This window comes from Gobio gobio, assembly GCF_949357685.1.
Source record: "Gobio gobio genome assembly, chromosome: 4".
In the NCBI taxonomy this organism is placed as follows: Eukaryota; Metazoa; Chordata; class Actinopteri; order Cypriniformes; family Gobionidae; genus Gobio; species Gobio gobio.
The window spans coordinates 25,631,039-25,652,509 of NC_137100.1; the positions used below are offsets into that span (position 1 = coordinate 25,631,039).

Genomic DNA, 21,471 nt, shown 5'->3' on the forward strand with positions numbered 1-21,471 from the left:
AGAAATAAAAACAATGTTTGTCGCCGCATAATGACGTCGCGTTAAGCATCACGACACGCATGCGCAATTTACTGCTTGCTGAATGGAAACTGACAAGTTCTGCAGTACGTAGTACGTTTCTTACAATAACATTCTAGAAATACAAACATTTCTTTATTATTTAAGTGTATATAAATTATAAGTTATACAACTGTAATAACTGTGATAATATGACAATTTAGTTATTTTACACGCTTTAATGAATGTCATGTCTACATGTCAGCAAGTTATCAGGCAACATAACATAACTGTAAACATCCATTACTACAGCTAATGTTTCCTTAACATTTATATCTGTCAAATTACTTAAGAAAATGTCCAGTAAAGAAGTGAAAGCCGAGCTGAAAAGTGCAAGAGAAGCCATTAAAAATAAAGAGTTTAAAGAAGCTTTGAAACATTGTAAGGTAAGTGTTTACTTCCACTTGTTAGCATTCAGTAAATAACTTCCATCTCATACATTTCTCTTGATTGGCTGTATTTTCATGGGTAGGCATGTTAAACATGTCACTCTCAAGTTAAACCCTATTTCTGCACTCCAGGCTGTTCTCAAGCTTGAGAAGAATAACTATAATGCCTGGGTGTTCATTGGAGTGGCAGCCACAGAGCTGCAGCAGCCGGATCAGGCACAGATCGCCTACAGAAAGGCCGCTGAACTGGAGCCAGAGCAACTGCTGGCATGGCAGGTGGGTTGTAGTTTATGAACTTCAATGAATGGTCCAGGAAATGTAGTGTTTATTGATGGATATATTTTGTTAACTATTTGGTCTTTAATAATATTGTGCATTTACTCCTGCAGGAGTCCTCAAATTAATTTACTAGATGTTGATTTCATTTACAGGGTTTAGCAAATCTGTATGATAAAAGTGACCAAGCAGATTTCAAAGCTGAGCTGCCAAAGATTTACCAGAAACTTATTACACTGTATGAAACGTAAGTAGAGTGGTCTTCTTTTCTCCTAGGATGATTTTAAAGGAAAAACATTAGATTATAATAGCATTAAACATTTAGATATTTATTTATTTATTTATTTATTTTTTACCTTTCTGCATGTTTGAGAGGGCAGATTTTTTTTTAGGTTTTTGGAATTGCCTCCTAGCTACCCACATTTTTACATTTAATAATAAATGTATAAAAACACCTCGATTAAAATCAGTGAAATTCTTTGCACTTTGGTTATTATAATCATGCCAATCATTTTAATGAACAAATTAGTTGAATTATCTACAAAACATTTATTGGTTATCATAGAACTGAGAAGTGACAGGAGCACATCTCTTCCAGGGCAGCAGAATAAAAGTTAAAGATCGGAAATGTCTATAATTTTAAGATATACATTTTCACTACCTCTAATTTTAAGAGGTTCATTAGGGGTCATTGCCATATTTGTAGCTTTGAGAATTTTAATTCAGAAACAATCAATTTTTTTCTTTTTTTATAATCAAAGTAAGTTTCTTACTATAGCTAACTTGTGGGTTAGCTAACTTTCTTAAAAAATGAAGAAAAGGCATTTGTACACCATCACACATTATACCAAAATCCACTTCAAAGCATCTTGTGATAAATCCTTTAACCCGAATAAAATATAATTTTGTAATTTATGGTCAAAAAGTGCGGCAATTAAAAAGGAGTACCATGCTACAGTTTGAACATTTAGCTTGATCTGTGTCTGTTTTTCTGCATTTGCAGCTCAGACAAAGCAAAATGTTTCGAGGTGAGCAAGAAGTTGGTGGAAGTCTATCAGTCGGAGAAGAACCATTTAGAGGTATGATCTTTAAATATGATTAGAAGGACTTGATGTTACAACAGAATATTTAAGTGAATAGAACTGCACTGGTCTGTTACCTTCACAATTCTACACATTATTTCTAACTGCATATGTTTGCTACTTCACCCACAGGTGGCCAGAGTGTGGCAGAGGTTAATCCAGATGAAGGAGGGAGAGGAAGGGGTGGAGGATTCAGAGCTGATGGAGCTGTGGAAGGAGATGACCAGACTCCTGCAGGACACTGTTGAGGATCAGGACAATGAGACTCAGCAGCATGTCAGTCCGATTCACCAGTTTTAGTTCTCAAATGCTGTTTTTTTTTTGTACATGCCCCCAGGTTAATGTCAACACATACATTTTTGACAAAGCTTAGAGTGTGTGTTTCTTTCCTCAACAGCTGATATCAGCATTTGAAAGAGCTTTGCAAATGACAGTAGATGTGCCCAGTGAAGCCCACAGGAGCCTCTCTCAGGATTACATTAAATGTCTTTCTAAGGTTGGCAAGCTGTAAATGCCACAATTATAATAATATACACAATTATAATTTGCTTCCGTTCAGTCATAATGTTTCACATTCTGTTTCCTGCAGCTTCCTCATGAGGTGGCCAAGCTAAAAGATGTTTGTGATGCCACACTGTCCTGCTATCCGACACACTCCTACCCTCTAGAGGCACTCAGTGAGCATTACATCAAAACTGGTCAGTTTATTACCCCGTCCTCGAAGATAAATGAAATCAGTGCAAAAAAAGCCATTGTTTTTACTCCTATTCCTACATATCGTAATTATTTATATCCAATTTGCTATGTATTAATATATACTACCTTTCAAAAGTTTGGGGTCAGTAAGATTTTTTTTTAAAGAAATATTTCCTTAGCACCAAATCAGCGTATTTGACTGATTTCTGAAGGATCATGTGACACTGAAGACTAAAGACGGAAGTTATAAGCTGGTGCACAGATTACGTATTTTTGTAGGCCGAAACTCTGAATTTGTTAGGAAATGAGCACTTCTGGTTATGTCGTTCTCAAGTCAATGTTTTTCAAATGGGTTTTTTGGCTGACATAATGTCTGGGTCTGGACATAAAATACATTAGTAATACCCCTTTATGATTTTATGTTTTATGTTTTACTTGTCTTGAAAAAGACAGTTGCTAACATATAGCTAAATTGGACTACAGAGGTTTTTGGGGACATTAAACATTGCACTGAAAACCAATTTCACAGCCTCACTGTATTTATACTTCCACTCTTACAAACTATTCTAACTCAATCTTTCAGGGAAAATGTTTTTTTAAATATGGACTGAAAGAGTTGTCAGAAGCTTATTGATGGTGGTGTTGAAGCCATGGGACTGTGGTGCAGTTTGTTTGTAGCCTACATTTTGTTTTTATATTTTTGCATTCTGGCTAATGTATTTGGCTTTAAAATTCATAAAAGTTGTGTTCATGAAGGCTATGGTGATAAACAAAATGTGTTCATAATTAGAATCAAACTTTTGTTGGTCACAGAGCTTAATTTCTGCAATAATCCAAAAGCCAATGGAAAAATCCTATTGGGGTTATATCGAGGGAACTTCTGGGTTAACCTACAGCAATACATCATCACTGCAGCGCTCTATGACTGCTGAAGATTCAGCTTTACCATCACATTTTAAAATATATTAAAATTTCACAATATTACTGTTTTTACTGTATGTTTGATTAAATAAATGGTAAGCATAAGAGACTTATTTAAAAACATTACAGTTCAAACCTACCCCAAACCTTTGAACAATAAAGTAAATACAAAAATAACCCTGTCTCTGTTTGGAGAAAACATAAAACTCATGTCTGATATTTCAAAATGAACACCGCTTTCAGATAAATGTTCTTATCTCCGATGATCCTGGTAGGTGACTGCAGTGAGGAAGCTGTCCGTTGTTTCAGTCGTCTCTCAGAACTGGATTCTAACAACTCACACGCTCACTTTGGCCTTGGTATTAAAGCTTCTCAGGATAAAAAATACGAGGACGCCATCAAAAGCATTGGTCTAGGTGAGTTCATAAATATCTTACAGAATTCACAGATTTTTTGGTCTGGAGCATTAAGATTATCAAAGTGTCTCCGTGTTTTTGATATGAATGTTTCATTGACACCGGAGGTCATGTATAGGTATAATGTAAGAAATGCATTATATCAAATCCTGCAAATACATTTTTATTATTAATAGTGTATTTTAAGAACTTGATTTATGTTCATGTTCAGCTTTACATTAATACAGAAGTAATATTCCTAAAATATTCAATGTAAATTGCAAACAGGATGTTTAAATCTTTTGACGTGTTTTTCCTGCAGGACTGAAGCGTATGCGTTCTTCCATCGTTGGGTGGTATAATCTTGCTCTGGCTCAACTAAAAATGCATAAATACTCTGACAGTGCCACATCTTCCAGCCAAGGTACTGTTTCTTAAAAACAACTGCACTTATGAAACACAGTTAACATGACAACTATTCATTCAACTGCACTGACAGAGTGAAAGGGGCTGTTCTCTCTTGTGTATTCAGGGTTGAAGTCGAGTGTCGGGAATTCTGATGATTGGACTCAGAAGCTGCAGAGGTTGAGACTAGATGCTCTGGTGAGGACAGGAAGAGAGCAGGATGCTGATGAAGCTCTGCAGATACTGACACAGGTAAAGATTTAAAACAAAGACTGACACTGCTGCAATCTTACAACAGAAATGAACGCTACCATTCAAAAGTTTGGGGTTGGAATGATTTTATGATCTCTTATGATCAAAAAACAGTAAAAACAGTAGTATTGTGAATGTTATTACAAAAATAGCTGTTTTCTATTTTCTATTTTAAAGTGTAAATCCTGTGAGGGCAAAGCTGAATTTTCAGAAGCCATTACTCGAGTCTTCACTGTGAAACATTTCTTATTATCAGTGTTGAAAACAGTTGTTTTCAGGATTCTTTGATGAATAAAAAGCATTTATTTGTAATAGAAATATTTTGTAACATTATAAACATTAGCTCAATAAAAGTATTAATTTCTTTCAAAAAACAATCATACTGACCCCAAACTTTTGAACCTGAGTGTAAATTAGATTTTAACAAGTTATTTGAACATTTATTTGATTGATATGATGTTGATAATGTCTCCTTTTAGATTTCAGATGCCAAAAATGACCCAGTGCTTTTAGCGTTGAAAGGAAGAGCTCACTTGCAAAAAGGCCAAACTGATGAAGCATTTCAGGTGAATTGTTTTCTTTCAACAGGAACATAATTCCTAAATAGCATTTTTAACATCTAATATCTTAATATCTATAATGCTAAGTAGACCAAATCATGTTTGAATGAAATTATTCTTACAGGTTTCAGTTGAGCTGCTAAGCTCTCACCCAGGATCTGTGGAGGGTCTCACTCTGAAGGGGCTGACGCATGTTGCTAAAGAACAGCTCAAACAAGCTGAGGAGAGGTGTGAAACCCTCCTACACACACACACACACACACACACACAAACACACACACAAACACATGCAATATCACAAACCAACATGGCTGTAAACACCAAACACTGAGCCTTTTGTCAAAATTTCTCTGTCATAAAGCTTTCTGGAGGCTTTATCCAGAAGCCCAGATAATGGGGAGTTATACTTCTTGCTGGGAAGCCTGTACTGGAACATGGGAGAGGAAATACGAAAGGACCGTAGCAAAACCCATACACATTTGCTCAAGGTGAGGCCACCAATATCGGAACTTACACTCTTTATCTTTTAATATATAGATACCAGTTTTTTGTCTTTGGATAAAAATAAATAACGATTAGTTTTCTTTTGTTTTAAGGCTGCTAAACTGGACCCATATCTTGGTTCAGTGTTTCGTTTCCTGGGCCATTACTACAGAGAGGTGGCAAAGGATCAGGGCAGAGCCAGAGGCTGCTATAAGAGAGCATTTGAGCTGGATTCCTCTGATGCAGAGGCTGGAGCGGCTACTGTAGACCTCAGCATGGAGCAGGGAGACATGGTGAGTGTAGACAAGTCTAGTTAATTAATTGAAGGTATCCTTTAATTAGGTTTTCTCGCCAAAATCCAATTAAAAAAATTTGCAAAGATCTTTTCTCGCTGTACATGCTGTGGAAGACTGGGGTTTATTAACTTTGTGATGTGTTCTATCCGTTTAGGACTCAGCTCTGACTGTTCTGCAGTCTGTAACAGAGAGAGCCACTCCTGGCTCTGCTAAATGGGCCTGGATGAGGAGAGGTCTCTACCACCTCAAGATTGGCCAGCACCAACAGGCCATTGCAGAGTAAGCAAATCGATTTCAGCTATAAGGCAATATTGGTAATAGGATTTGTTTAACTGGCACTGGATGGTGGCACTGAGCAATTTCGTTCTGCCGGGTTGAAAAGCAAAGTCGAAGCAACATCACAGAATGTGAGGTAGAAGCATGCCTTCGGAGTTTGTGAAAAAATCGTGCCTGCAGCCAATGTTAGCAGTTTCTGAGCGCTTCTCTGCATTATTCATGAGAATGAACTCTTTTACCCAATCACTGAGCTGTTTTACGCATTAAATCGCATTACAGTGGAGAATTCAAACAACATGCGTTGCACGCATGAGAGCGGTTTCTGTACAGAACGCCGCAATGAGTTAAACAACACTCTGCACGTGGATCATATAGATAGAGACCGGAATGAGCGTGTTTCATGGATTTCTGCAACTCATATTTCATATGGAGTAGCATATATTTATATATTATTACATGTTTATAATTGTTTTCAGTTATATTTAATCAAATGCCACCAATGCAAATATATTTAATATAGTATAATATTTTATTATACCTATATTAGTTTTAATCATAATAAAAAGTTGCCTTGTATTATTGGCAGAAGAGGTTATTTCCCAGAATCCCACAATTAACTTAGTCTTCAAGGTCCACTTTGCTGTCTCCAGAGATGACACCACCAAATGTTAAATGTGGGAGTTAAGATTTAGACAAAAAGTGTGCACATCCAGCAGGCAAAAAGCTCAGGACAAACAAAACAAAAAAAAGTTGGCACACCATAGCTCCTTAAATAGAAAAAAATGTTAAGATAAATGACTGCCCCATATGTATTGATCATTTTTAATTAAATTTGATTTGATTTGATAGTTACCCATGATTCTGCTGTGATCTCAGTCTGCAGGCGGCGTTGAGGGCTGATCCTCAGGACTGGGTTTGCTGGGAATGTTTAGGTGAGGCGTACCTGAACCGCAGGAGTTTCACAGCTGCTCTGAAAGCCTTTGATAAAGCACATCTACTTCAGCCCACCTCCATCTATAGCCTCTATCAGACGGCTGCCATCAAACAGATCCTGGGCCGGTTTAAAGAGGCTGCCTCAGAGTACAGGCAGATCTTAGAGCAGGAGGAATATGTGCCGGCATTGAAAGGTTTGTGTGATTTCTGCATTAATGTTTAAATCTGTCAGGTTAATAACTATTTCATCTAGTATTCATGAGTGCTTCATAAAGCATCTTTGCAACTGTGTTTTGGGTCTCAGGTCTGGGTGAATGCTTGTTAGCCTTGGCTAGAAATGCACTGGATGACTATCTTGATGGAAGAGCTGTAGATTTGATACAGAATGCCATCCATTACCTCTTCAGGTAAAGTGTATATATATATATATGAATATGAGTAAAGGGAATATTGTGCCTCATTCTTTAAAAGTGGTGTCTAACAATGTCAGATGAGTTTGATGGGTGTCATGGAGAGGATATTGATTGGTTTTAATGTTCTCAGTGCTGTAAAGAAAAGGCCAGACCTGTCCTGTCTGTGGAAGTTACTGGGTGATGTCTGCACCACCTGCAGAACTGTGTCTTCAAACCGAGCCAAAGTGCTGGTACCTGGAGCTCTATGTGGAATGGATCCACCTGATCAGAACCATACACTGGACCAGAGACAGCTCCTCGCTGTAGGAGAAAGGTAAGAGAGACACAATCACAGTATCACACAATACATCACAGTCTGTCATTACATGTCTTTAGGGGCTCATCTGTAGAAAATAAGTGTTCCACAACATCCTGGCTATGTATTAATTTACTTGCTGAACGCCTTTAAAAATATATATTTTTTATCTAAGATAAAATTTAAAAACCTATTTTAATCATTCTTTTTTAATCTCTTTCTCTCCATGAATATAGCCGGGAAAGCTGGCATGTTATATTTTAAAATTAGTCAAAGCTGATTTTTCAGCATCATTACTCCAGTCTTCAGTGTCTCATGATCCTTCAGAAATCATTTTAATATGCTGATTTTCTGCCCAAGAAACATTTCCGTGATCCTTGATCAGGATTCATAGATGAATAGAAAGTTCAAAAGAAAAGCATTTATTCGATATGGATTTTTAAAATAACATTATAAATGTTTTTACTCACTTTTGATCAATTTAATGCATCCTTTGCTGAATAGAAGCATACATTTCTTGTACAGCAGCCATACTAGAGTTATATTAAACTATAAACAAACAAACAAACAACTTTTTTTTTTAAAATTCATATAGTTTATCCAATGCACTAATACATACACTTGTGTTCTAAAGTTTGGGGTCAGTAAGATTTGTTTTGGAAAGACATTAATTCAGTACTTTTATATACATTTATAATGTTACAAAAGATAACATTTTAAATTGTAATAACATTTCATAATATTACTGTTTTACAGTTTATTTGATCAAATAATTGCAGCCTTATTTCAGTTACTTGTATGTTGTTGAATGTTTAAGTTTTATTTATGTATATACCATATTTTGTGGTCGTCTACATAAATCTATTCAAAAATGCCTGCTCATGATTAGTTGGAACTGATACAGAAATATATTGAACTAAAAGGTGAAAATTATTTTTATTATTCATTTTATTCTCTTAATGAAACATCAGGTGCTTTGGTCATGCTTTGAAACTCATGCCAGAGTCCGCCAGTCTGTGGTGTGACCTCGGGCTAAACTACTACCACCAATCCAGACTGCTCAGCTGCCTGTATCCTGAGGAGGATCCCCAACCTCTGCTGGAAAAAGCCCTGCTGGTACGTGACCTGATCTAAGATCAGCTGTTCAGAACACTTACATGAAGATGTGTTTTAACCGGCTGTTTTGGTTTGGCTCTGTTTTGGCAGTGTGTGAAAAAGGCGATCATGCTGGACAGTTCTAATCACACACACTGGAATGCCCTCGGGGTGGTTGCCATGGCAAAAGGTAGATACACATGATGTGCATAATTTCATTAGTCTATATTACATAACTGGTTTGTGACTGACTATTCTTCTTGTGTTAATATTGTATTCTGCTTTTATATTTTAGGAATAGAAAACTTTGCACTTGCACAACACAGTTTCATCAAATCAGTAAATGCTGAGTCAAATGTAAGTAGTGCAAGAAATGCAAGAAAAAAGGTCCTCACTTTTTAAACATTTCTGTTGATGCAAGTAATATTTCTTCTGATTATTTTTCAGAATGTGGTTGCATGGACTAACCTTGGTGCTTTGTATCTGATGAAGGGAAATATAGAGGTAATGTGATTTTGTCAAGTGATCAGCTTGACTTGACTTGTATTAGAGAGCCATGCTGATTTCTACATTATAATTTTTTTTAGCTCTCTCATGAAGCTTTCAAGATTGCTCAGTCTCTAGAGCCCCTCTTTGTGAGCTGCTGGATCGGACAGGTACACTTCAGATTAGACCTTGAGTTCATATCTTTAGTCCATTACTATATACTATATATTACTAACTTCTTTCTTATCATACAGGCCCTCATTGCTGAGACCGTAGGCAGTTATGAAACCATGGACCTTTTCAGACACACCACAGAACTGAGCACTCATGTACGTCTAGTCATTTCTAAGCACACACTACCTTTCAAAAGTTTGGGGTTCGAAATATTTTTGTATTATTATTTTTTGAAAGAAGTCTCTTATGCTCTCTATTTGAACAAAAGTACAGTAATGTTGTGAAATATAATTACAATTCAAAAGAACTGTTTTCTATTTTAATATATTTTAAAATGTAATTTATTCATGTGATGTCAAAGCTGAATTTTCAGCATCATTACTCCAGTCTTCAGTGTCACATGATCCTTCTGAAATCATTATAATATGCTGATTTGCTGCTCAAGAAACATTTCTTATTATTATCAGTGTAGAAAACAGTTGCTTAATATTTTTTAGGATTCTTCAATTAATAGAAAGTTCAAAAGAAAAACATTGTAAATGGATTTTTAAAATAAGATTATAGATGTCTTTACTGTCACTTTAGATACATTTTATGCATCCTTGCTGAATAGAAGTATACATTTATTTAAAAAAAAAAAAAGTACTGACCCCAAACTTTTGAAATGTAGTGTATAGTTTATTCTTTAGGTTCAGACTATGGCTGTATGTTCTTCTTGCAGTAACATGTTTGTTTGATGTTAGACTGAGGGAGTGAAGGGTTACGCATTCTGGGTTTGCTCCACACTGCTGGACAGGAGCAACAGAGACTCAGAGCTCTACCGCTACAACATAGTCCAGATGAACGCCGTCTCTGCTGCCCAGGTGGCTCTGAGCAAGTACACTGGTATGAGAACACAAATGCACCATACTGTATTAAGATATTGCGAGGTTATTTAAGGGTCTGTCATTTGTTGTCTGATCTCAAACCAGTTTTTGGCAAAAGAAAGTATAGTACCAAAGCTCTGTAATATATAACCATTATAAAGTATCCAAATGCATTAATATGGCACTGTATGCATGTTTTGATAGGCCAGGCAAAAAATGTAACACTCAATTAAAATATGTAACAGATCTCTGCTCCATCTCTTTGTATAATAAAGGCCCTTTAGCCTGAAAACAATTAAAGAACCCTGATGTATTGAATGGTTTTACCAGCAATGCAGGTGGAATGGCTAGACACATTTAGGAAATGATCCGTGTGACAGTGATACATGATTTAAAGATGGAGAGAGGTAATGAAGCTCAGTGTTCTCTCTTTTTTCACTCCAGAGAGGATTCAGACCGACCCTGACGCCTTCATCATGCTCGGATACCTGAACACACACCTGCAGCTGAGGAAACAGGCCACTGAGGCATATCGCAGGTTTGCCACCTTTAGCTATTTTTAGCTATTTACATTTGGAAATTCTGTCCTGGCCAGTTGGACATTAAAGAGTTAGATCACCCACAAATGAAAATTATCCCATAATTTACTCACCCTCAAGCCATCCTAGGTATATATGACTTTCTTGTTTCAGCCAAACCCAATCAGAGTTCGATGAAAAAATATCCTGGCTCTTCCATGCTCTATAATGGGCGTGAATGAAACTAACCCTTTACGTCTGTCTGACACAATTTTAGTTAATCTGAAAGGGCAATTAACAAAAGTTAATTTAATACAACTTTTTTGTAACATATTTTTTTATTGCATTATATTTTTTATGTTATATCACATTCATTATGAACTGATGTTCATTTAATTTGATGTATATAATCTAATATATTTATACGTTACATATATATTAATGCAATATATTTAATATGAAAATATTGATTCATATTAATTCATTTATTAATACATTTTTAAAATTGTATTTTATAAATATATATGTATATGTGTGAATTTTAATCAAGTTATTTGAATTAATTTATTTAATTGACATAAAACTCGTTATGTGTTTAAAAAAATAAATAATATGATTTAAATAATTTATTTAAAAAATGTCTAAAGTATGCTGCCTAAAGTTTCTGACACTGATCTAGACTATTTTGGTATTAAATCATTCTTCGGTATTTTCCATTTTCCACAGAGCTGTCGAGTTGCTCCAGGCGTCCCCTCACACAGACAAGCTCAGCTTTGCTCTGAGGGGTTATGGACGTGCCCTCAGGTAAAAATCACTATGCCGTCAGTCATTTCATCTATAATTATGTCATCAGAGTTATCACTATGAAATAATGTTTATTTGATAATGTCGCTGTCAGTGATGATGGGCAGTGGGAAGAAGCAGTGCGTATTTATTCCTCCACACCTTTAGAGGAGCTTCATGATCTCATTGGGCTGGCTCTGGCCTGTTTCAAAATCAGTCACCTGCCAGAGAGCGTTCAGGGTGAGCTGTCATTGCCGTTTTGCCTTTGGTCACTGGTAACATCGTGATTTGAAATAGCCCCTACAGTGCCTTATAAAACTACTCAAGCTTGTGATTGTGTGTGTTTCCGAGGGCATGCATGTACACTTGTGTTTGTACGCTCATTTCCAGCCTATGAGAAAGCCCTTGCAGTTGCCTCTAGTGAGAAAGAAAAGGCCTGTATACTCACTGCACTGGCCCTGATACAGCACACGCTGGGCAGCATGGATCTTGCCAAAACTCTTCTCTTCAAGTGGTGAGCCAACTACTCAACTATCTCAGAGAAACACATTCTCTGCTTCAGTAGTCAAAAGCAAAATCTGTCTCCTCTTGTTTATATTTGTGTGTGTAGCTCCATGCTTAAAGAGCCCATTCCAGAGAGTCTGCAGTGTCTCTGTGCTCTGGGGTTGGTTCATGGGGACGTGACCCTGGCAAGTGCTACGCTCACAGAGCTGCTCAAACTGGGGGAACCTGTAGGAGGTGCTGTGGAAGAGTACTGTCTGCTCACTTGCACCCTGCTGGCCCTGCAGGGCAACTATAGCGGTGTACATAGGGAAGCTTCTAGGGCTATACACAGGTACTGTATAATATTTAGTCTCCTAATTAGATGCAACATGATTAGGCAACAATCTATGACAAAATGTGACAAGCTATGTCATCAGTGGAGTTTATCTGCTCACTATAAAGTATCCGTGGTCAAAAATCTATTATGTAGTATATTGGTATTTGAAGACAAATAAAAGTGCCTACTATATTAAATACAAAGCATATTAAGGCATCGGTTATGTCCTGATTAGCTGTAATTTGTGTCACACACCATCTTTCTGCTCGATTCCCACCTAAAAATAAGGGTATTTTAATATTGTGATTTCCAGGCCTTACATAAATTATATTATATTATATTATATTATATTATATTATATTATATTATATTATATTATATTATATTATATTATATTATATTATATTATATTATATTATATTATATTATATTATATTATATTATATTATATTATATTATATTATATTAATAAAATGGTTAATTGTTGCAGGAAAGTCCACCTGGAGCCAGACTCAGATCAAAAAAGACCAACTTCAGTTGTCTAGCCCAGACACTTCAATTATTGAATATTCGTCAGACCCCATTATGTCTTGTTGAGTAGGGAATTGAGGACTTTGATTAAATGAAACGCACATCTTTATTTGTTCAATAGCAAGTGACCTTTTAATGTCCTCCTCTAATCTGCATCGTACAAAGACATGAAAACACTCAAATGCTATTAAAGGGAAGATCCTTTAATCTAATTAACTTCAGGTATGAATCATTGCATTTGGTTAATTAACCCAAATGTCAAAGGTATCAGAACACACCAGAATTACAATAATTCTTCTCTCTTTTATCAACCATTTTTTAATTATAAAAATAGTATGCGTGTTTGACAACTTCTATGTTGTAGGAACCCAGGGAATCCATCTCTCTGGGCTCTTCTCTCCAGACTGGTCCCACAGTACTGCCCCAACAAAGCCAGTGTGAGTGTTCTCACAATATTTTAGGAGAACTAACATGCTTACCTGTTATAAAAGCATTGACCATAAAATATTGGTGTTCATGTAGTTTTCCTATTTTTTTTATCAGGGAGGCGCTGTGGCTGGCAGTGTGGCATGTCATGCCAGCTTGACACTTGGAAAGGTATCTTGTTATTTGTGGATAAGTTCCTATGCCAAGATCTGTATCCATTAAAGAGTTCAACTCTTTCCATCTCTAGAGGGCATTGCTGTACAGTGGACTGAATCAGTTGGCCTCAGGCCGCCACTCTGGTGAGGAAAAAAGATGCAACGCTCTGAAAACAATCCAGAGAGCTGTGCTGCTGTGCCCAGGTAAACTGAGTTCCAGTCTTCAGTTTTCTTTCAGGTAGTGTTACTAATGTTGTGTTATCCTAATTGTGTAGGATTAAGGTTCCAAGTAAAACAAATCATTCTATCACCATTTTGACTAGAAAGCTTCAGGTTTCTCAGATGAAAACTGTCCTCACAATTAGAGACACCCTGGATCAATTCTCAGGTTATCTGCTAAATGGAAAGTCACTAACTTAAAGATTCAAAAACAGATTTTCCATGACCCCGATCTTGTAATTACTTAACCCAGACTAATAGCAGACTACGAGGCCGAGACTAAATCCTTCATAAACCCATCAGCCCAGGACACAGACCAATGTCCCTTTTGGCGCATGCAAAACCAACTCATATTTATTTGAATGGGAAAATATCACAATCTCTGCTTGTCAAATTCATTTCAATAACATATTTCAAATCCATAAACAAATCTGACATAAACTGTTAAATTCATTTAAAATTAATGTTGGTCCAGCCAATGTGTGCGTGTGCAGTCTAGGGGTCTCACGATTCAATTCAATATTACTGCACATGGCTACATTTTTGTCAATGAATACAAGCCGTCAGATATATGAACTCTATTTTATCTGCTCCAAGAAAATACACATCCTGAATGTAGCAAACATCAAACACAACTTAAATCTGAACACAGTGGACGTCAGGACCATTCAGATATTAAAAGCTCAAGAAATTGTAAAGTAGTGTACTTAAGTTACAATAATGCTCACGCACACGCATGCAGTCTCACACACACAATTTTTTAACTAGTGGGTGCATTTTTATTACTCGCTTTTGTGTTTCGCCTCCCTCCGCTATTTTACGCTTGCGTGAGAAGCACGGATGTGACGAATGATGTCAGAGAAACGTTAGTAGGCTATAATCGATTGTGGTCTATTACAGAAACTTTCACGTCCGCATCGCTGAAAGATAAAGAAGGAATGCAAGCTGACATAATCAGATTTTGGATGTCTGTCTGTTGAAAGAAGAGTTTGTTTCCCCACGTGTAAATATCAGGGTTCCCACAGTCCTGGAAATTAAAGGTTACATAACACACACAGTTTCTGCCAATCTCATGTTAATCTTGAGTACCTATAGAGTAGTATTGCATACTTCATATCTCCGAATAATCTTTAGTTTTATCATATTTATAATAGACAGATATGCTGTACCGATTCTTTCCAAGAACAGCTGACCTCGTGAAGGCGTGCAGTGGGCGGAGCTAAAGAGTCATGAGCACACACACACACTCACACAATACATCATGGCATTATCCCTGGATAACTTTAGATTCACTATACGTTCGTGTTGTTTACATTATATGCACTTACGCGCCGATTGCCAACAAAAGAGACTTTTGATGCAGTTTCACTCACCGCCTGCAGTTTCGACTCATGCCCGGGAACAAACAAACACACTTGCAGAACTCCGTTACTGCTCCAGAAAAACAAACTGCATCCACTGTTTCCTTAACGCTGGGTTATTTGGGAAGCTGAACAAGGATATCTTACCCTTACAACCAAAAACACACTTCTTTAGTGACATTATTGATTTTGTGGTCTAAAAACAAAATGACAGCGCCGACGGCTTCCATAACCCGAACGAAGCTCATTGAAGGGAGAAGCAATTCTACCCTTTATGACGTCATACAGGGCCATACTCAAAAAAAACTTTCCGAAACGTATTCGAATCCTGAAGGAGTGTATTTGGCACAAAAATACTACGTCCTAGGTCATATGTCCTACTCGTTTTTTTGTTTGTTTAAATTTTGGCCATGTTTAGCATGAGAATCCAACTCTTTAACAGTGTAAATAAGTCAGAATGCATGAAATAGCATTAGACAAATAATGGAAAATTCTACAGTATATACAAATGTATTTTTTCTACTCATGCTCAGTTCTGAAATATTTCTTCAGAATTTACTCTTTGAGTGAGTTCTATAATTTAATTTATTTTATTCATCATATCATAATCCACACTTAATCACAAATGACTGGAAGGATCATGGAAATTCATTGGTCTTAAAGTCGTGCATGAAGCAGAAAGTGAAAGAATGATTGCCGCGATCTCATGTGAGGGACTGTTTGCTGAGGGTAAGGATTATTGTCCTGCCCTCGTGCCCTGTGCACACAGCGTCATCAGAGATTAGATGCTGTCCCTGCGAAGGGAAGGGGACATTTCTGATTAAAGATTATAAGGGCACATTAATTTAAAAAAAAAAATATTGATGTGCACAGATATATACTTTACAATAAACAATGCAATATTCCCAAAAAATAACAATGGTGTCTGGAGTGTGGGAAGCCTGAAATATGCATTACAATGAGAGCAAACCAGATTATATGTCAAACTGTTGTAATGAGCTTTGGCTTCTTGTTTAAGAACATTGTTAATGTAGTATTGGACAGAGCACACTGTTCTATAACCATTAAACGATGAAAATGATCAATTTGGATACTGAGATCCTTGCATTAAGCGTGTCAGCAGGAGTAAGTGCCAAGTGTAATGCAGAGAGACATCGATATATCAGCCAGATGAAATATTTGGCTACAGCATAGGTAGGATGACAGTGATTCAGTGTTGGATTGATGTGTCCTCTGTCTTTCTGTTTGACAAATGCAGATGATCCTGCTGGGTGGGCAGGGCTAATGGCCGCCTGTCACACAGAGAACACGGCATGCTTACTTACAGGCTCCGCCCCTCGCAGAGAAGATCTCGAAAGGGCGCACATGACTCTGGTGTCTGAAAAAGGTCAGTGAAACTTGAGAAAACTTGGAATAATTCGATTATTTTTTATTCTTTTGAAAGAAGACTGAATTTATTTATTAAAAAATCCAGTAAAAACAATAATATTGTGAAATATCATTACAATTTAAAATAACTTTTCTATTTTAGTATATTTTAAAGTGTTATTTATTCCTGTGATGGCAAGGCTGAATTTCAGCATCATTACTCCAGTCTTCAGTGTCACATGATCATTCTAATATGCTGATTTGCTGCTGATTAAATTTTTGTGGAAACGGTGATACACAAACTTTGAAAAGTTTGGGGTAAGTAAGGAATAAAAATGGTAAGAAATGAATACTTGTATTTAGCAAGGACACAGTAAATTGATCAAACGTGACAGTAAAGACATTTATAATGTAACAAAATATTTCTATTTTAAATAAATGCTGTTCTTTTGAACTGTCTATTCATCAATGAATTCTGAAAAAAAAAGTATCACATTTTCCACAAAATAGCTGCAAAATGATTTCAACATTGATAATAATAGGAACCATTATTAATAATTGAGCACCAATAATAATTGAGCACCAAATAAACACATTATAATGATTTCTGAATGATCATGTGACACTGTAGACTAGCTTTGCCATCACATTAATAAATTACATCTTAAAATGTATAAAAATAGAAATAGGTATTTTAAACTACAATAATATTTCACAATATTACTGTTTTTACTGCATTTTGTGATGAGTATAATACTCAAAAACATTTAAGAAAATCTGTATATGCTGATGGGAACGTGGCTATAAGACTGTGTGTGTTGTGTGTCTGGGTGTCTGTTCTCAGTGAAGGGCCTGCAGGGAGACGACGGGCTCTTGGCTCAGGCTCTGGAGGGCTGGGTGCTGCAGCAGGCCGTGACTGGACTCAAACAGAGTGGCCAATATGACCAGGCAGAGACTCTTTGCTCCCAGGTACACACACACGGTGCTCTGTTTCTGTCACGCTGTCCCCTATTGATTCGTCTCTCCTCAGCTCTCGGACGCAGGTGCAGACACAGACAGATTCAAGGGCTTCAGAGCAGAACAGTGTGCCCATTTCAGGGCCCCATCTGTCTAGTATCCATCTATAGCTCTCTATCTGCTCAAAACACAAGAGCTGTTCCCTTTTGGGGTGTGTTTGTAGTGCAGGGGTGTCCAATTCTGCTCCAGAAGGACCAACGTTCTGTAGAGTTGCACCAGAACTTGTTTCCAGTGACCCTGAAGACCTTGATTATCTGGTTCAGGCTTGTTTAGTTGGGGTTGGAGCTGAGCTCTGCACTACAGTGTCAAGAGCATGACACCCCTGCTGTAGTGTGTATCATTTCAACTCAACTCTCTCAATTTAGATTTTTTTATATACAATATTTTAAAACAAATAAGTTTACCAAAGCGCTTCACAATATTGACAACTAGCATTATAAAAAGACAGAGAAAGGGAAGAAATAAAACGCATCATTCCTACAACAATAACCATCCTATAATTTCTCAGACTTGAAGGCCAATTTGTTGGCATGACAGTTTTAAGACATGACAAGAGGAAGTTTATTCCATATTTTTTGGACAGCAATTGAAAATGCCAGATGACCATTAGATTTTGATCTAGACAGTTCAGCCAGCAGAATAATCTATCTTTTTTCACACACACATATAATCTTCATATCTATACACACAATTACATTTAGAAAGATGCCAGATATATTTTGGCATGCCAAAAGTAAGGATATAGTGTTAATTTGATACACTTTTGTTAGCCCAGCCAGTTTAGTGACAATGAAGCTGCATTTAAAATCTGGATGAAATGGTAATATGTAAACAATATGTTTTATGCACTAATCAAGGAAAATAGGCAGATTTTGAAATGCTCATGATGACAGATGTCACTACATGCACCTCAGTGACTGGCTGCTGCCTGGTGTTTTTTGCCTGTCATTTGTATAATATTGAGCATTTATCAACAGTGAGATGCTTTTGGTCGCTCTCAATGCTTTCCTCGATCTGCTGTCAATTCTACAATTTCCTACCTAGCGTGTAGCTTGGCTCTCATAGAAAGGAATTGTAAACTCTTGCTCTGCTTCGTTCACTCCATGAGACCTAAAATGGGTATGTCAGACAAAGAAGATATTCAATATGTGCTGTGTTGGTTCAGAACCACTGATTAACCTATTTCAATTTCAAAATATTATTAAACGCATGACTGCATTAGGTTAAAACCGTTGAAAGTGATTTTTAAGAGTTAGATCAGAGTACAAATAGATTTTTTACAGTGCTGTTGTCATGCTAGAAGTTTTGAGAACCCTATTGTGAAATTTCGGCATTCATTTGATTGACCTTGTGATCGGTTCTTCTGAGCGTGACACATAAATAATATACATAATTGAAAAAGTCTTTTAAAAGTAATTTTGGTGGGCTTAAAGTTTTGGATATAACATATTGACAAATGCATTTAAAAAGTTGAACACTCACATGACTCCAGTCATATTAGTGGCCATGAAAAGCTCTTCTACATAAGAGGGCTATCCCTGTGTTCGAATATTCCAAATTCCCTACTATATTTAGTAGGTGAAAAACAGTAGAATGTCATAGTATACACATTAAACAGCTGGCAAAAAGGTACCCAGATTCTGAAATGCGCATCTGAACACTTTACTATCCCATGAAGCAACACAACTGATGCTGGTAGGTCAAGTGACAGTGACAACATTGCAGATGTAGTACACCGAATTTCATTCAAACTACCCATAGTCATACTATATAAAACATGCTTTTTTAACGGTCACAAAGTAACCAAATGTAGTACTTACTAGAGAGTATGGGACAGCATGAGGCATGACAGCATCTGGACTTACCTCACTGGTCATGTTGTTACTGTCACGTGACCTACAATTGTGCCGCTTCACTGCCATTCACAACTCCTCTCCTGTGTGGCCTCATGGGATAGTAAAGTGTCCATCAGATGCGCACTCCAGAATCTCGCCAGAAGTACAGTAGCAGGTCATCTGGGAACTTTTCACCTACTGTTTAATGGATACTGTGAATTCGGACATACTACTCTCTTTTCACATACAGTTTTTTGCCTGCTATACATAGTAGAGAAGTAATTGAAATGTAATTTCTTTGTGCACCTTTAACCGTCTGTATACCTCCTCCTTCCTATCTCAGGTTTTGAGTGTATCTCCAGAGCATCCTGTGGTGTTCCTGATGCTGAGGCAGGTTCAGTGTGAGCGCCTCCTGCTGTCTGAGGCCGGTAACTGTGTTCCTCAAGCGGTGCTGGATCAGCTCAGAGCTGCTGTCATGGCCAACCTCACATCTGTGTCCGCCTGGCACGTACGTTACACTCACCATCTCACTGAGGAGAGCTTGGCGTCAGGTTGATTTTCAGAGTAAAAGTCAATGTGATTCTTGCTGTATGTACTGTAGTAGTAGACATACTTTCCTTGGCATTTTGTTACCCAGAGGTCAGAACTGAATTTCATAAGCTGTTTCACACACTTTATATCATGCAGGAGATTTTCGATGAAACAGACAAATGTTTGTGGACTGTGCATAGGAGGTTTAACAAGGTTTACATGTGGAGACTAGAGCGTTGTTGTTTTGATCTCACTGTCTCTCAGTGGTTGGCTGAGGTATACCGCTCTCAGGGTCTGCTGGCTCAGGCCTCTGTGGCTTATAGACAGAGTCTTCAGCTGGCCTCCCAGCTGGGTGATCACGGCGGGAAGACGAGCAGCCTGCTCCGACTAGCCCTGCTGGCGCTCATGCCATGTTTGGTAAGTACCAGATTAATCTTGTACAGGGATGTTTGGGGAAACACAGTTTTCTCAGACACTCTTTATACTATACAGTGCAGACTATATGACTGAGACCTCATTTTTTCCTGTTAACATGGAAGAATACAGACAGATTTAGAACATTTAAATAATATAATAATACAATAATAACCATCCTAACCATCTGTGAGACAGAGAGGAACTGTTTACTCAGGGCAGAATACAGCAGACTGAACTCATGAGCTCACTGTGTGTGATAATCCAGCAGTCTTCATAAAAGACTCTCTGGACGGACTGACGGCTATAAAAAGACGTTCAAACAAGCATTTACTGTAATACTGTTGACACAACTTGACAGTCTAACAGTGGAGGGCTTCAGCATCTCTCTCTCTCTCTCTGCGCATGCGTGGGCGTTTGTGGAGCGTGTGTGAGAGCTTAGCGAGTGTGAGCGAGTATATTTGCTCTTTTGTGCGTTTCTTTTTTTTCTTCTTCTAAGTTTGTTTATTTGATTTAGTATTTATCTAGTGTGTTGTTTGTTTGTGCTGCCTGCTTTCTTAGAAAGCATGGCAGCTCAGGGTGGGACTGGGATTGATTTCCTCACACAACGTCACAGAGTCAAAATAGTATCCGTGGCGAGTGTGGAGGTTTGCTGTCTGGGTGTAGGAGAAGTTGTTGGCCATCAAAACATTCTCTCTCATCCAGAATGAATGGCGCGACCGTGATTTTTTTAAAAAAATTCGGTGGAAAGAGCAAACGAGGTTGTTGCGCATGGTATAATCATTGCCGAAACACACCTGTGTTGCCTCTGTTGTTACCATCAAAAAAAGTCACAATATCAAATATCCCTCCGTTCCTCAGTGATGATATTTTGATACACGATCTCTCTCTCTCTCTCTAAAAAATCTTTGTTCAATGTTTGATCTAACTTTGTGAAATATTATAGCAATTTAAAATGTTTATTTTAATGTATTTTTTTAAAAGTCTTTCAGAAATCATTCTAATAATATGCTGAATTATCAATGTTGAAAATAGTGCTGCTTAATATTTTTGTGGAATTTTTTTTTAAGGATTCTTTGACAAAAAGAAAAGTTAAAAAGTACAGCATTTATTTCAAATAGAAAGCTTTTGTTGACATTTTAA

The 21,471-nt window shown here is 37.2% G+C and overlaps 1 protein-coding gene across 3 annotated transcripts in view; it reads left to right on the forward strand.

Moving 5' to 3' along the window:
• Positions 1 to 52: 52 nt before the first annotated feature.
• Positions 53 to 21,471, forward strand: part of skic3 (SKI3 subunit of superkiller complex) — a 23,845-nt gene continuing 2,426 nt past the window's right edge. The window contains exons 1-38 of one of the 3 annotated variants that reach the window (XM_079815622.1): positions 53 to 111; positions 351 to 443; positions 579 to 722; positions 878 to 969; positions 1,726 to 1,801; positions 1,937 to 2,080; positions 2,202 to 2,300; positions 2,394 to 2,502; positions 3,697 to 3,837; positions 4,139 to 4,240; positions 4,349 to 4,473; positions 4,953 to 5,039; positions 5,158 to 5,261; positions 5,395 to 5,521; positions 5,630 to 5,809; positions 5,967 to 6,091; positions 6,965 to 7,215; positions 7,326 to 7,428; positions 7,565 to 7,747; positions 8,701 to 8,845; positions 8,936 to 9,014; positions 9,120 to 9,181; positions 9,272 to 9,328; positions 9,412 to 9,480; positions 9,565 to 9,639; positions 10,228 to 10,369; positions 10,795 to 10,888; positions 11,595 to 11,672; positions 11,767 to 11,891; positions 12,042 to 12,165; positions 12,262 to 12,486; positions 13,367 to 13,439; positions 13,546 to 13,599; positions 13,676 to 13,787; positions 16,422 to 16,550; positions 17,376 to 17,500; positions 19,727 to 19,891; positions 20,179 to 20,331. In XM_079815622.1, the coding sequence (XP_079671748.1) occupies positions 354 to 443; positions 579 to 722; positions 878 to 969; positions 1,726 to 1,801; positions 1,937 to 2,080; positions 2,202 to 2,300; positions 2,394 to 2,502; positions 3,697 to 3,837; positions 4,139 to 4,240; positions 4,349 to 4,473; positions 4,953 to 5,039; positions 5,158 to 5,261; positions 5,395 to 5,521; positions 5,630 to 5,809; positions 5,967 to 6,091; positions 6,965 to 7,215; positions 7,326 to 7,428; positions 7,565 to 7,747; positions 8,701 to 8,845; positions 8,936 to 9,014; positions 9,120 to 9,181; positions 9,272 to 9,328; positions 9,412 to 9,480; positions 9,565 to 9,639; positions 10,228 to 10,369; positions 10,795 to 10,888; positions 11,595 to 11,672; positions 11,767 to 11,891; positions 12,042 to 12,165; positions 12,262 to 12,486; positions 13,367 to 13,439; positions 13,546 to 13,599; positions 13,676 to 13,787; positions 16,422 to 16,550; positions 17,376 to 17,500; positions 19,727 to 19,891; positions 20,179 to 20,331 (4,368 nt within the window). In that variant the 5' untranslated portion in view covers positions 53 to 111; positions 351 to 353. The remainder of the gene's footprint in view (positions 112 to 350; positions 444 to 578; positions 723 to 877; positions 970 to 1,725; positions 1,802 to 1,936; positions 2,081 to 2,201; positions 2,301 to 2,393; positions 2,503 to 3,696; positions 3,838 to 4,138; positions 4,241 to 4,348; positions 4,474 to 4,952; positions 5,040 to 5,157; positions 5,262 to 5,394; positions 5,522 to 5,629; positions 5,810 to 5,966; positions 6,092 to 6,964; positions 7,216 to 7,325; positions 7,429 to 7,564; positions 7,748 to 8,700; positions 8,846 to 8,935; positions 9,015 to 9,119; positions 9,182 to 9,271; positions 9,329 to 9,411; positions 9,481 to 9,564; positions 9,640 to 10,227; positions 10,370 to 10,794; positions 10,889 to 11,594; positions 11,673 to 11,766; positions 11,892 to 12,041; positions 12,166 to 12,261; positions 12,487 to 13,366; positions 13,440 to 13,545; positions 13,600 to 13,675; positions 13,788 to 16,421; positions 16,551 to 17,375; positions 17,501 to 19,726; positions 19,892 to 20,178; positions 20,332 to 21,471) is intronic. The other 2 variants (XR_013816400.1, XM_079815621.1) reach the window with 2 other exon arrangements.